The 13,679-nt window shown below is 38.0% G+C and overlaps 1 protein-coding gene across 3 annotated transcripts in view; it reads left to right on the top strand.

Moving 5' to 3' along the window:
- The window catches only part of METTL4 (methyltransferase 4, N6-adenosine), a 29,263-nt gene extending 22,545 nt beyond the window's left edge, over window positions 1-6,718 (top strand). For all 3 annotated transcript variants that reach the window (XM_073331456.1, XM_073331458.1, XM_073331457.1), the window contains exon 9: window positions 5,643-6,718. In XM_073331456.1, the coding sequence (XP_073187557.1) occupies window positions 5,643-5,812 (170 nt within the window). In that variant the 3' untranslated portion in view covers window positions 5,813-6,718. The remainder of the gene's footprint in view (window positions 1-5,642) is intronic.
- Window positions 6,719-13,679: the final 6,961 nt, after the last annotated feature.

The following is a 13,679-nucleotide window of genomic DNA, read 5'->3' as shown; positions in this document are numbered from 1 at the left end:
TTATACTTCAGCATCTGCTGTTTTCAGTCGAGACTCTTGTATGATGCTCTTTATCTGCAGTTTAGAGGCAAGGACTTGTTTGTGGACTTTGTCTTCACTATTTCATTAGGCCGCTGCTTTCTCTCATAGCTTTTGCATTTTCATAATATGAAGCTGTGTATTATGATCACTAACACTCACTTGTGCATGTGTGCCACTGAATTAAAAAGCTAGTTTCTAGTGTATTTCAAAGGTTAGTACTGCATGAATAGGCAATTACAAATTAAAACAGTCTACCAGGCAGACTAGAGGCTACGTTGTATGTACAAAAGCTGACAAATGGAGAAGTATTATGTTAAAAAGTCATGTACATTTATATCTGCCCACTATGTAGTACAAACTATAGGCACACGATCTACTGTTACTAGTGCACAATCTTCAGTGTGAGACTGATCAGTTTAGCAAATTTCAACTGAAAATATCACTCATGAGATACTTTGACAATGAAGAATGTGATGTGAAAACATTTCACGTTAGTACATTGCAAAATGTTGATATTTGCCATTTTTGCCAGGTGCGAAATAGCTTAATCGTTGCTGGAAAAAATATTTGCCCATGCAAAACCATTAAAAATACTTTAATACATTGATGTTTGGTAGTTTTGACCAATAAACACCACATTAAGGTGTTGACATTAACATGAACAGTAAAAACTATAGTCAGTCATATTGTAGTGTTTCCAGAACTGCAAAAAAAAGACACACTCATTTTGGATACCATTGCTTCACTGTGTCCTTCAGCCTTACTGCACCACTTGACAGCTCCACATCATATTCCTATAAAGGTACATAAAATAAACTTTCACATAATATCTGATGTAGATGTGTGTACATTACATGCCAAAATTCTTTTGGAGAATTGCTGCATGCCTGTTGTACTTTATTCATTTTTATTGCTGAAAGAAGAAATTTGCCACTGAGTACAGATCATCTGGCCAGTGATTTACACTTTTTTTTCTAATGTACATGTATATTTTCAATAAGTAAAGGTTACTCTTAGAACAGCAAAAATTAAAGAGTAAAGGTGTTGCTTCTGTCTAAAGATGTTGCAAATGCTCTTAGTAGTGGTATTACACAGGGTGGTGGTTGCGTTTTTTTTGGGTTTTTTTGGTTTTTTCAAAGGCAGTATTCTAGATTTGCCAGTAGAGAGCAGCTGATCCACATTCCTAGATTATTTAGAACAACATGAACAGAAGCTGAAGTTTGGGGATGGGGAGAAGGAAACTTGATGACTCACACACACATTCTTTGTGTTTTTGTTTAAGTAGCAACAAAGCCAAAAATATTAGTGTTTATTGCTACTGTCTGGCACTTGATTTCTTGTTACTATTGTAAAGTTTTATGTTGGTACATATGTAGCCATTTAATGACTGATTATAACAATTTATTTCTCTGGGGGAAGAGGAAGATGCAAATTAAAGCAAGCCATCAAAAGCAGACATTCAGGTTCCTGCAGTGCATTTAACTATGAAATCATGACTGTAGGGGTTTCTGGTGATACATGTTCTGTGTTTAGTGCTCACGGCTTTAATATGTCATTATAAATGTACTTAAACTGCTTTATGCAAATACTTTAAAATGAAATTTTATCACTTATGATTTTGATTCAAATAACAGCAGGTTTTCCTTCTAGTCCAATTCATTGTTGCTGCTAGGATACATAAAGGGTGGCTCTCTTACATGGAGGACACTGAGCAATATTGAATTTCAAATAATGTGATTTTTTTTTTAAACTGTTCTGTACGGGTTCATATACTGGCTCTTGAGATTTCATATTTCTTCCTCAGTTTGTAAAGAAGCTATTAATTATGAAAAGACAGCCCACTTAAAAATCCTGGGCCTTATTCTTGGGTCTGCCCCAGCCACTTTACCCTGCTCTAGCAGAGCAAAACAGTTGGAAGCCCAGAGAAAACCTGCTTCCTGTAGCAGCTCTGTGCCCCTTGAGCCATGTTGTAGAGACATGTCTCAGAGGGAATTAAAGAAGGCATGTACAGGGAGTCCTTATGTCCCATGTGGTACCGTGCTGTGCAATAGTCTGTGGGGCTGTTGGCAGCCAGGCATAAATTGGAACTCAGCCAACTGGAGGCTTAGACAAAGGCTAGGTGGCATAATGCCACCTTTGCCCAACCTCCAACACTTCCTCGCCACCCTTCTCTGGTCCTGTGCTAAGCACAAATCAGTCTGCACAGATAATCTGGCCCACATGTTGTGAACAATATTCCTAATATATTACTAAACATGAGAGAATTTCAGTCATTTGATTTCCTTTCACTGTTTGTTTTATGGTTACATTTCAGACCATGAATCAATGAAGTTTTTTCACTTGCATTTATATAGACCATTTCCTATCTAGGTTCCTACTACTTCAGTATTTGAGTTTCAAACACTACAGGGGAATGGTTGCTTGTTTAAAAACCGACCCTTTCTTTGAATTCTTATTTAAAATAAATGTTGTTCTAAAATACACTTGGCCCAAAATGTGCAAGTTGATAGTGGCTTTTTAAGTTAAAATAATATTGATTTTCAGTGACATTTGTGTTTATCGTGAATAGAACTGAAAAAGTAAAAGTATTTTTAATGTGTGGCCGTTAGAGAAAATAATATTTTTTATCTTTTGGTATCAAAGGCCTGACCCTTCAGTCCTTACTTAGTTGAAAAACTTAAAGTTTTGCTTAATGTCTGAAGATCAGTCCCCAAGTGTATGTTAACATATACTTGTGAAGGTAGGAAGGCCATAAGACCCTAACAAAGATACTATTATAACATTCTATTTTAAGCTATAAGTTAATGGTCAAGTAAACTGGCGGCATTAGATTTTATACCAACAAAATATGGCCATGTTATTGCCCTCTATATATGCTAATTTTCATTGCACTGAAGGTTACTTCCTGATGTGATTATGTAAATACCCAATCCAAGCTATGAAAAATTATATTGTGATAGCTTGAATTATTGTAAATATAATCTAGCTGCATCTGTGCACACAGTCATCATGTACTAGAGTGGGATCTTTAGGGGCTGTAGGGGAAGGGAAAGTGGGAGAGACTCCTAGGAACCCCTGGTTAAATTCTGTCACCAAAATTGAGGGAAAGGTTGGTGTCACACCTCTAGTTACAGCTAAGTAATCCCTATCGGAAGTAATTTCTCCCTTGTGCTGTGTCAGATAGTAGGTATTTTAAAATTATTTTCAGAAGATGGAAGTTTTGATGCTCAATAATTAGTAATACTAGTGCCGCTGGACTTCCTGTTGCGGCAACAATATTAATTCATTCTCTCTCTCTCTCTCTCATTTTTACACACACACACACTCCCTCTCCCTCTCCCTCTCCAAAATGTATATTTAATAAAACCTTGTTGGTCAAATGGTATTGTCTCCTTTATTTGGATTTTTTGGTTATGAAAAGTGGGTTTTATTTCTAAATGGGGAAAAGAAACTAAAGAGCTGATGTTTCAATAAGCGCTGCATGCGCTGGTCCCTGTTGAAGTCAAAAGAGCAGAATTCTTCCCAGGGCAAATTTATTGACAGCGTGGGGCTTTAGAGTTTCCCTCTTTTGGAAGGGCACATACCCTAGTAGATGGGCTTTCTTAGATTGGGGGAATAGATTTTTTGGGAGATGTTTGTTAAAATACTGGCAGCATATCCGTACACAAACAATCCTTAACTAAAGAAAGCATGGAAAAGAATGACAGGTTTTACTTTTTTTGTTTTTTGTTTTGTTAGGTGATGGCTTTGCAAAATGGTACAGGCACATTTTTCAAGGAGTACTATCTAACTGTCTAATTAGGTGGAGGGAGGGAAATTCTTGTGAGATCAAAAAGCACTGTTCAGTGTAGCAGGCTTGGTGTCAGAATGCACATTCTGTTCTAAACCTGCCAGACGCTTATGCAAATGTTAGATTGGATTAGGTTTTCTAGCCTGCTTATTAAAAGGAATAGATTTTCCGATATGAGATTATTAGTAATAGCAGTATTATGTGGCAAAAAAACCCAATGTGAATAAGTCATCTACAGAATTTTTGTTTTTTTTGTTTTTAAAAGAGTTGGGGCAGGTTTACATGCCCTGTTCTTGTACCAAAATGTGAGAAGTATGGAAACTTTAACGGGGAAAAAAACTTTTAAAATACAATATTAGAATGAGTTTAAAGTGGGTTTCAGGTTTCAGAGGAGGGAAAATGTTTGGGTAGAAAAAGCATGTGGGAAGATTGCCACACAGTAGATCTTTGGGAGAATATTCATCTTCCAGCAGCAGGAGCATTTCATGATGTGCGTTTGAACAGATGAGATAGAACAGTGTAATTCTTTGATGGGCAACTCTGACCTGAAAATCAAACAATGGATTCTAGCCATAAATGTTCCCACCCTTTCTCTGATGTATGCTGATTAGATGTGTTTCTGCTTTCTGAAATGATAGTGAGAGGGAGAGATCAGTTCAGGTAACAAAATGCCTGATATAATAATGAACTGTTTTCTATACCTCATGTTTCATGAGGAATAGTGAAAATTCTGAATGAGTTCTCGAGGAAAGTTGAGAAAGGGGGAGTTTTTTCAATTCTGTAGTTAGTCATAGTTAGACGTAAAAATTACATTGCTGGGACATATTTTTGTTCTAGAGGTATTTTTCAGGCTTTCCCACTCCTACATACTGTGTCACTTTTTAAAACCTTTTACTTAGTAAGCTTTTTTTTGTACTTTTAAACCTTCTCCCTGAAACATAACAATTAAGAATCCCTTTGACCCAGCAGCAAGCTATATTGATCTGTCTGACAAGTACCCCATTCAAAAATGTAAGAAATATTTGAAATAATACCTTTCAGATAAAATCAACCAATCAAGATACCTTACCTGCCCCCCCCTTACCAAATATTCCTCATAATCAGTGAAGTAATTGGTATTTTAACAGAAAATATCTATTTATTTAGATTTAAACATTTAAAAAATACTAAATTGTAGGAGAAATATGATTATATTTGTATCACTAAAGGAAAGAACACTTTAATAGATCTTTCTCCTAATGCTTCCAGGATAGAATGGTTCTAGTTTTATGAAGAAGTCTCTGTATTAACTACCTCCTAGATGCTTGAACTGGTGTTTCTCCTTCACCTTTTTATAGGATATCATCACGAATTGCTTTATCCTTTTTGTGTTGCGAAAGGTGGGGGGTACTGCAGCCCTAATAAATAATCAGAAGCAATTGCTCTTTAAGAAGGAAAACTATATATATTTTTTTTGAATGTCCATGTATTTAAAAAGAGAGTCAAGTCAGTACTCAGGAGATGTTACGATGACAATATTGAAAAATTGAAAAGTCACCAGTGTAGGCAGTGAAATCCTCATTCCCTGACTCCAAATGAAAACCAATAAATCAGGGCTATTGAAGGCTTTGACAGTATTGTTCAAAATCTCAAGGGCACTTATTTCAAATGACTTTCTGACTATAAATAGTCAAGCTGGTTGATGAAATCCTTGAAATTAATTTGCTGTCCTTTTTTTTTTTTTTTTTTAATGCAACATTCCTTTTTTCATCTCCCAACAGCTCAGAGGAAATTGATTTTTTTTCTCTCCTTTTTCATCATCATCTGTTTCTTTTTTTTTTCTTTTGCACAGAGATTCTGACAGAATATATCAAACCTGATGCGGAATGTTTGGAGTTGTTTGCTCGCTGCCTGCAACCTGGTTGGACCAGTTGGGGAAATGAGGTTCTTAAATTCCAACACATTGATTATTTCATTGCTCTGCACAACGAAAATGAAGTAGGATCTTTTAGCTTAACTTGAAAACTGCCCCACTCCCCATAGTTCTAGAACACGATTTTATTATGAGGGGTGCACTCAGAAGGCAATGTAAATGAAACAGACACTTAAATTGCAATCCTCATAGTGCTTAGCCTTCTGATTAGATTATGGTGGTGTCTTCGGTTTCACAAGGTGTTCCTGTATTTTGATTCCCCTTGAGAAGCAGGGCAGATCACTTGAAATACATGCTTTTGAATCAGATTGATTTTCTGAAAGAAAATACTACTTTGGATCTGTGACAAATCAGAAAACAAGGGAAACTGAAGTAAATAAGTATAAATACAGCATATCTTACCACATAGTCATGTGCCCTTCTATCCGCTGAGAAGAAGGTACGTTGACTGGTACATAGTCTATATTTCTAAAAATTACACTTTTAAAAGAGTCAACAATTCCATCTTTTTTTAAATGCTGTTAATACTTTGAGTATGGTCTCAATATCTTACAAATTCTGCATATTAAGGCATATATATATTGCAAAAGTTTAGCAGAATATAAATATTTTATAAACTGTTTCCTCATTCTTGAAAACATTTTAAAAACTGAGCTATGCTTCATGTTTCAATTTATACCTGACTTACTTTTTTTAGCTCCTCTTTCTTGTAATGTTCTTGAAAAATATTTATTTAAAGTTTTATATCTTTTCTTTTGAACTGATAACTGTTTCTGCAATAATTAAATTATTTTTAGAATGATATACTGCATATGTCCTTTGCTTCCCTTAGGTTTTACTATGAAAAAGATAACTGTTTAATGAAACATTGCTATTTGTATGCAACATTAGAGGCAAAGAGATCCTTCAGAAGATACATTGCCATTATTGATAACAAAAAGCAAAATAAATCATACACCTCAAATTAAATAAACTTTTGATTGTTTTTAACCAAAGCCTGATGTTTACAAGTTCTCTCTTTTGTAACTTTAACACAAATTTTTTAAATTTAATTTGTTTTGTCAGTGTATTATGCACGGGTTTTCAATTTCTCTGTTATAGTTTATATTGTGGTTCAGTTTCACTTTTTTTTTTCTTTATTTGGGCAGTAGAATTAGCAAAGCTGAAATAATGGTTGTTTTTATGCTAGATAGGTCATTTTCAAAACAAAAAATGTACACAAATATTTCAACAATGAAGTGCAAGCTGTTATAATCCTACCAGTGGGCAAAAACCTCCTGTTGGCTATAGTATTAAATAACAGTTATGGGTTTTTGAATTGTCCAAAGTGTAAGGGGGGAAAAGCTAAGTATGTACTATATATATATATATATATATATATATATAATTAGCTTTTAATATGTCTGGGTGTATATATTACATTTTCCCTGGGTTTGTTTAGGCTTCCTTTAGGAAGCTAAACTCGTAGTTAAAAAACTAACACAGAACAATCATAAAGGGGAAAAATGTTTATGCAAAACTTTTATTGATATCATGGAAGCTTTGCTTACAGAGTAAGTGTAGAATATGGTTTTAAGATAGTTGAATGTCAAGGACTGCAAGAGGAAAATAAATACCATATAAAACTCAGAACGTCTAGAGCAGCTCCCAAACTGAGGATCTCACTACACTTTTTTATAAACATGTAATTACATAAGCTTCACAATGCCAGGACTGTGTGACTTATTCTGGGCTTTGTTTAACACTTGTGCAGCTCTAAAAAGCCTCTACTGCAAGTGCCAGCAAGGGGTGTGGTGCCATGGAGTTAGCAGGGAGAAGGGTGTGTTGGGGGAAGGGCTACAGCACTTAGTATTTTGGGGATTTGAGGTGCTGCTACCACCCATAGGCAGCTGGCTACCGGTTGCTATAACTTAGGCTGTCTTCCAGGGCTGTATGAGTTATTCTGGGTGCCATAGCAGTCCAGAATATGGAGAAGTCAGAAGTAGCGTAAAGCCACCATAGGTCCCACAGAGGTTGAGTTTTGTGCTGCACCTCTTGTAGACACAGCACATTTTTCACCCATAGAGATTACAGTCTGAGGGCCTAATCCTCCTATTGGCTCCAGGCAGGCAGAGCTCTGGGCCAGCAGGGACACTACTGAAACCTGTGGAGTCCACATGGGTGCCACAGTCCACCTACATAGAGTTGGCACCTTCATTTTTAAAATGTCAACTAGTTTTAGGTGTCTCAGTTTCAGGGTTCCATCTGAAGAGAGTTGGGACCTGATCTTTAGAAGATGAGGATCCAGAGTTCCTGTTAAACTCAGCAGATGCACCAGGAACTCATCTTTGAAAACCAGGTCTGCCAAAAGTTGAAAGATTAGGCTTAAGTGACTTATCCATGATCAGGTCTTATGTGGCAGAGTCAAAAATTTATTTAAAAAACTACTACATTCCTGGTCCTTATGGCTGTGGAGAAATACTTCCAAACATGAAGCTATGTAAACAGATGTATTGTCCTCTGAGTCTGCAGCCAATCTAAAACAATGGCATTAACAAGGTATGAGTTGCCCTCATTTTTTCAATGAACAGTTAACTCTGAAACCTAATGACACTGATATTGTCAGTGATTATTTTAGCAGAAATAGCCAGCTATTATGTCTGTCCCATAATCCCAAACTGTTTCCAACACTTTCCTGGCTGCAAAAAGTTTCCATCTGCCTCTTACCAGCTGCCAAATCTTTCTATAATGCCATTTGTGTTGTCCATACAAATATCTGATGCACATTGAAAATTCAGGGCAGAGTAAAATCAAATGAACTTAAGTGGACCCCTGTCCGCCTGAAATCTAGTTAATCTCTTAAAAAAAAAAATTACAGGTACTTACTATGTATTGTGGTCATAGCGAAAGGAACCCCGACCTATTGTGCCAGGGCCTGTACAAACATGGAATAAAAAGACAATCCCTGGCCCAAAGACCTTGCAACCTAGGCATAAAATGACAGAACAGTTGGAAATACATAAAGGAGCACAAGATAATATGAGTTTAATTCAGATCAGTGTGATACACAGCAGTTGCCTATGTATTATGTGTGCCCCTTAGTTTTCCTGACAAATTCTGTTTTGTCATCTTTTTCCTATTTTTAAAAGGTTTTCCTCTTTCTTGTTGTTTGTGTGGGGTCTCTTAACGCAGCAACAAGGAACATTGACTTTATGCAGAGTGCTCTTTAATGAACAAAACATAGAAAAATATTCTTCAGTGTTTCTAATTTTCACTTTTTGCAATATTAGGTCTTTAGAAGTCCGGTAGGTCATTTTCAGACACAAGTGAGATTTTTAAATTGGCATATCCTTTTATCAAAATATGAAGGTTTATTGGACGAAGAATTGCATAAGCTCAATGCTTAAGATCCTTAGAGAATTATATAATTACATTAAAATATTAGCTCATAAAGGCAATATTAAGTCATTTAAAGCTATCTTCATATTTAGAATTTATCAAGCTGAAGGGTTGAGTATGATTTGGAAATGTCAAATTATCATATGACCTTTACTTATTTTTAAAATCTAATAAATACAAATATTTTATACTGTTAGGATACTTTCTGGAATAGTTATATTTCTACGTGTTGATTGTGATATGAGCTCCTTTTTGAAATTATCCACTAACACTACAAAGCTTCTGTTATGAGAAGATAAAACATTAGAAGTGAAGTAGCAGTCTAATGTGCTTTTCTCTTTCCATAAGTTTTCAGTCTGTGTAAATGGCAAGGACAGTAAAGAACAAGCTATGAAAAATTGCTTCCAAGACATTGTGATGATTCAGGAGATACAAGGATGACAGCTGCAAATATGCTCTTGGTATTGTGTTCATCAACCTTAACACATCATTTAAGACTACTTACTATTTTACACCTGAATTTAAATATAAATTGATAGAGGTGGGCAAGATCTGAGATCATATTTATCCAAACTGTTATAAGAGTCATGATGACTCAATTGGCAGATCCTTATTGAGTGGCAGAGCCTTGCTTGACTCTCTGTAAGACCTTGTGTCAGGAGGTTACATCTGGGCCCTGATTACCAAAATTTCCCAAATTAAGCTACTTTTATATCTTTCCATGTACATCAACTCCACTGCAAGTGGGTGGGTATGGGATATGGAGCTGCTCTGCATTAATCTGTGAGTACTATTAGGACTGTCAAGCAATTTAAAAAATTATTTTTGATCACATTGTTAAACAATAGAATACCATTTATTTAAATATTTTTGGATGTTTTCTACATTTTCAAATATATTTTTCAATTACAACACAATAAAAAGTGTACAGTGCTCACTTTATATTTTTGATTACAAGTATTTGCCCTGTAAAAAAAACAAAAGAAATAGTATTTTTCAGTTCACCTAATACAAGTACTGTAGTGCAATCTCTATCATGAAAATTGAACTTACAAATGTAGAATTATGTACAAAATAGCTGTATTCAAAAATAAAACAATGTAAAATTTTAGAGCCTGCAAGTCCACTTAGTCCTACTTCTTATTCAGCCAATCACTAGGACAAACCAGTTTGTTTACATTTTCAGGAGCTAATGCTGCCTGCTTCTTGTTTACAATGTCACCTGAAAGTGAGAACAGGTGTTCACATAGCACTGTTGTAGCCAGCGTCACAAAATATTGATGTGCTAGATGCGCTAAAGATTCATGTCCCTTCATGCTTCAACCTCCATTCCAGTGGACATGCATCCATGCTGATGACTGGTTCTGCTCCATAACAATCCAAAGCAGTGCAGACCAATGCATGTTCATTTTAATCATCTGAGTCAGATCCCACCAGCAGAAGATTAATTTTTCTTTTTTGGTGGTTTGGGTTCTGTAATTGCATCCGAGTGTTGCTCTTTTAAGACTTCTGAAAGCATGCTCCACACCTCGTCCCTCTCAGATTTTTGGAAGGCACTTCAGATTCTTAAACCTTGGGTCGGTTAGAAATCTCACCAATCTCAAATTGGTACCTTCTTTGCATTTTGTGAAATCTACAGTGAAAGTGTTCTTAAAATGAGCATGTGTTGGGTTATCCTCCGAGACTGCTATAACATGAAATATATGGCAGAATGCAGGTAAAACAGAGCAGGGGACATACAATTCTCCCCCAAGGAGTTCAGTCACAAATTTAATTAACACTTTTTTTTTTTTTAAACGAGTGTCCTCAGCATGGAAGACTGTCCTCTGGAATGGTGGCCAAAGCATGAAGGGCCATATGATTGTTCAGCATATCTGGCACGTAAATACCTTGCAGTGCCAACTACAAAAATGCCATGCAAATGCCTGTTCTCACTTTCTGTTGACACTGTAAATAAGAGGGCAGCATTATCTCCTGTAAATGTAAACAAACTTTTTTGTCTTAGTAATTGGCAGAATAAGAAGTAGGACTGAGTGGACTTGTAGGCTCTGAAGTTTTACATTGTTTTGTTTTTGAGTACAGTTATGTAACAAAAATCTGCATTTGTAAATTGTACTTTCACAACAAAGAGATTGCACTACAGTACTCGTATGAGGTGAATTGAAAAATACTATTCTATCATTTTTACAGTGCAAATATTTGTAATAAAAATAATATACACTTGTAATTGAAATCAATGTATATGAAAATGTAGAAAAACATCTCAACTATTTAATAAATTTCAATTCGTATTCTATTGTTTAACAGTGCAATTAAAACTGTGATTAATGGCGATTAATTTTTTTGAGTTAATTGCGTGAGTTAACTGCAATTAATCGATAGCCCTAAGTACTATATATTTTCTGTGATGGTCCAGTTGGGGGTAGGGGAAGTAGCTATATTGGCGGAGTGGAAACTAGATACTTAGGTTAGTTCACTTTAAGAGCAGAGGGTTAGAAAAAACAACCAAGAATGCCAGACAATGGGTGCAGCTAAACTACTTCTCCAACAAACAAGGCTGAGCAATTAACTGTAAATGGCCCACTTACAGCTACCCCTATGTCCTGCCAAGGCTGGAACCTAAAGATCAAATGGACACTAAACAGTTAAAAAGTGACCTGCTAGAGAGACAGATCTTGTGGGTGGATCTGGCTAACTTGGCCTTTATGGCTGCTATGGAGGATTGTGGAGAGAGGGAGAGAAGGAGAGCAAGACTAAGCTAGGTGTGTGTATGTACTGCACAGTACATAAAACTCCACTCTTGTGCAAAACTGTGTTCCTACTATTGATCAGTAAGCAATACTTGTTTTGGAGAAGGCTGCCTGGGCACTGCATGTTAACAGCTGGTCATAGTCCCAAAGGAGAAACCAGGAGTCAGGCCTGCTGAGTAATCACAGGAAATAAGCAGGAGGCTGCAGCCTGGGAATCCTGTACAAGAGTGGGCGAATTGTGAGATTCCACCCTGAGGGAGGCAAAGGCAGGGGCCCTGTCATCTGGAGGGGTGCACTTGGAGGATCCAGAGAAGGATCCTGGCTAGCCCTGTATCTATGACAGTGTACAACCCCTGCTTTGCGCATACAGAGAATTATTTGTGCATGAAAATCTGGGTTTAGAGAGGAACATTATAGTTCAGTTTACATTGTTTAAATCAGGTGCAGCCAAAAGTGCTTGTGCACTATTTAAAATTGGATCCTTTTGAAGGTGTTTTTTCCAGTGTTTTTGATGTTAACATTTGAAAGGAAACAAGCATTTATTTGATTAGCTGTATCCTGAAAGCAAACCTAGTCTATATTCTTGACTAGACTATAAGATATGGGTATAACGTTTCACATAGTACTTTTTTAAACCAATGGTAACATAAGAATGGCCATACTCGGTCAGACGAGAGGTCCATCTAGCCCAGGATACTGTCTTTCGACAGTGGCCGATGCTGGGTGCCCCAGAGGTGAAACTGTGTTTTACTCACGGGTATTTTTAGTAAAAGTCATGGACAGGTCATGGGCAGTAAACAAAAATTCATGGACCATGACTTGTCCATGACTTGTATTATATATGCCTAACTAAAACTTGGTCTAGGGGGCTATAGGTGCTCTGGGGCGGCACTCGGGGCACTGTGGGTGTTGGGGGGTGGCCCGGGACCTCCGCTGGTGCTGAGAGGAGGGGCCAGGTGGCTGTGCGTGGCCGGGGACCCCCACTGGTGCTCAGGGGTTGGGGTGGGGTGGCCCGGGTCCCTTGCTGGTGCTGGGGGGGAGGGGATGCGGGAGGAGTGGTGGGGCTGGTGGATTCCCTACCCAGCTCCTCATGTCCCTGTAGCTCCTAGGGGGACGGAAGGCCAAGGGGGCTCTGCGCACTGCCCCTGCCACAAGATCTGGCTCCACAACTCCCATTGGCCGTGAACTATAGCCAATGGGAGCTGTGGGGGTGGCACCTGTGGGCAGAGGCAGCGCTCAAAGCCCTTTGGCCCCCCTGCAGGGTCATGCCTGCTGCTTCTGGGGAGACCCAGGGGAGCTGTGGGGTAGCACCTGTGAGCTGCAGAGTCATGCCTGCCACTTCTGGGGAGACCACACCCCAACCCTCTGCCCCAGCCCTGTGTCCCCTTCCACACTCAAACTTCCCCAGCAGCGGCTGGTGCGGCTGGCCCCGGGGCTGCCTGATCTGCTTGAGCAGTCCCGGAGCTAGCCGCACTGGCTGCTGCAGAAGTCATGGAGGTCGCAGAAAGTCATGGACTCCATGACCTCCATGACAGACACGCATCCTTACCCAGGAATGAACAGAACAGGTAATCATCAAGTGATCCGTTCCCTGTCTCCCGTTCCCTGTCTCCCATTCCCAGCTTCTGGCAAACAGAGGCTAGGGATACCATCCCTGCCCATCCTGGCTAATAGCCATTGATGGATCTATCCTCCATGAATTTATCTAGGTCTTTTCAGAACCCTGTTATAGTCTTGGCCTTCACCACATCTTCTGGCAAAGAGTTCCACAGGTTGTGCGAAGAAATACTTCCTTTTGCTTGTTTTAAACTTGCTGCCTATTAATTTA

This window comes from Lepidochelys kempii, chromosome 2 (assembly GCF_965140265.1).
Source record: "Lepidochelys kempii isolate rLepKem1 chromosome 2, rLepKem1.hap2, whole genome shotgun sequence".
In the NCBI taxonomy this organism is placed as follows: Eukaryota; Metazoa; Chordata; order Testudines; family Cheloniidae; genus Lepidochelys; species Lepidochelys kempii.
This window is presented reverse-complemented; position numbering and strand designations above follow the sequence as displayed.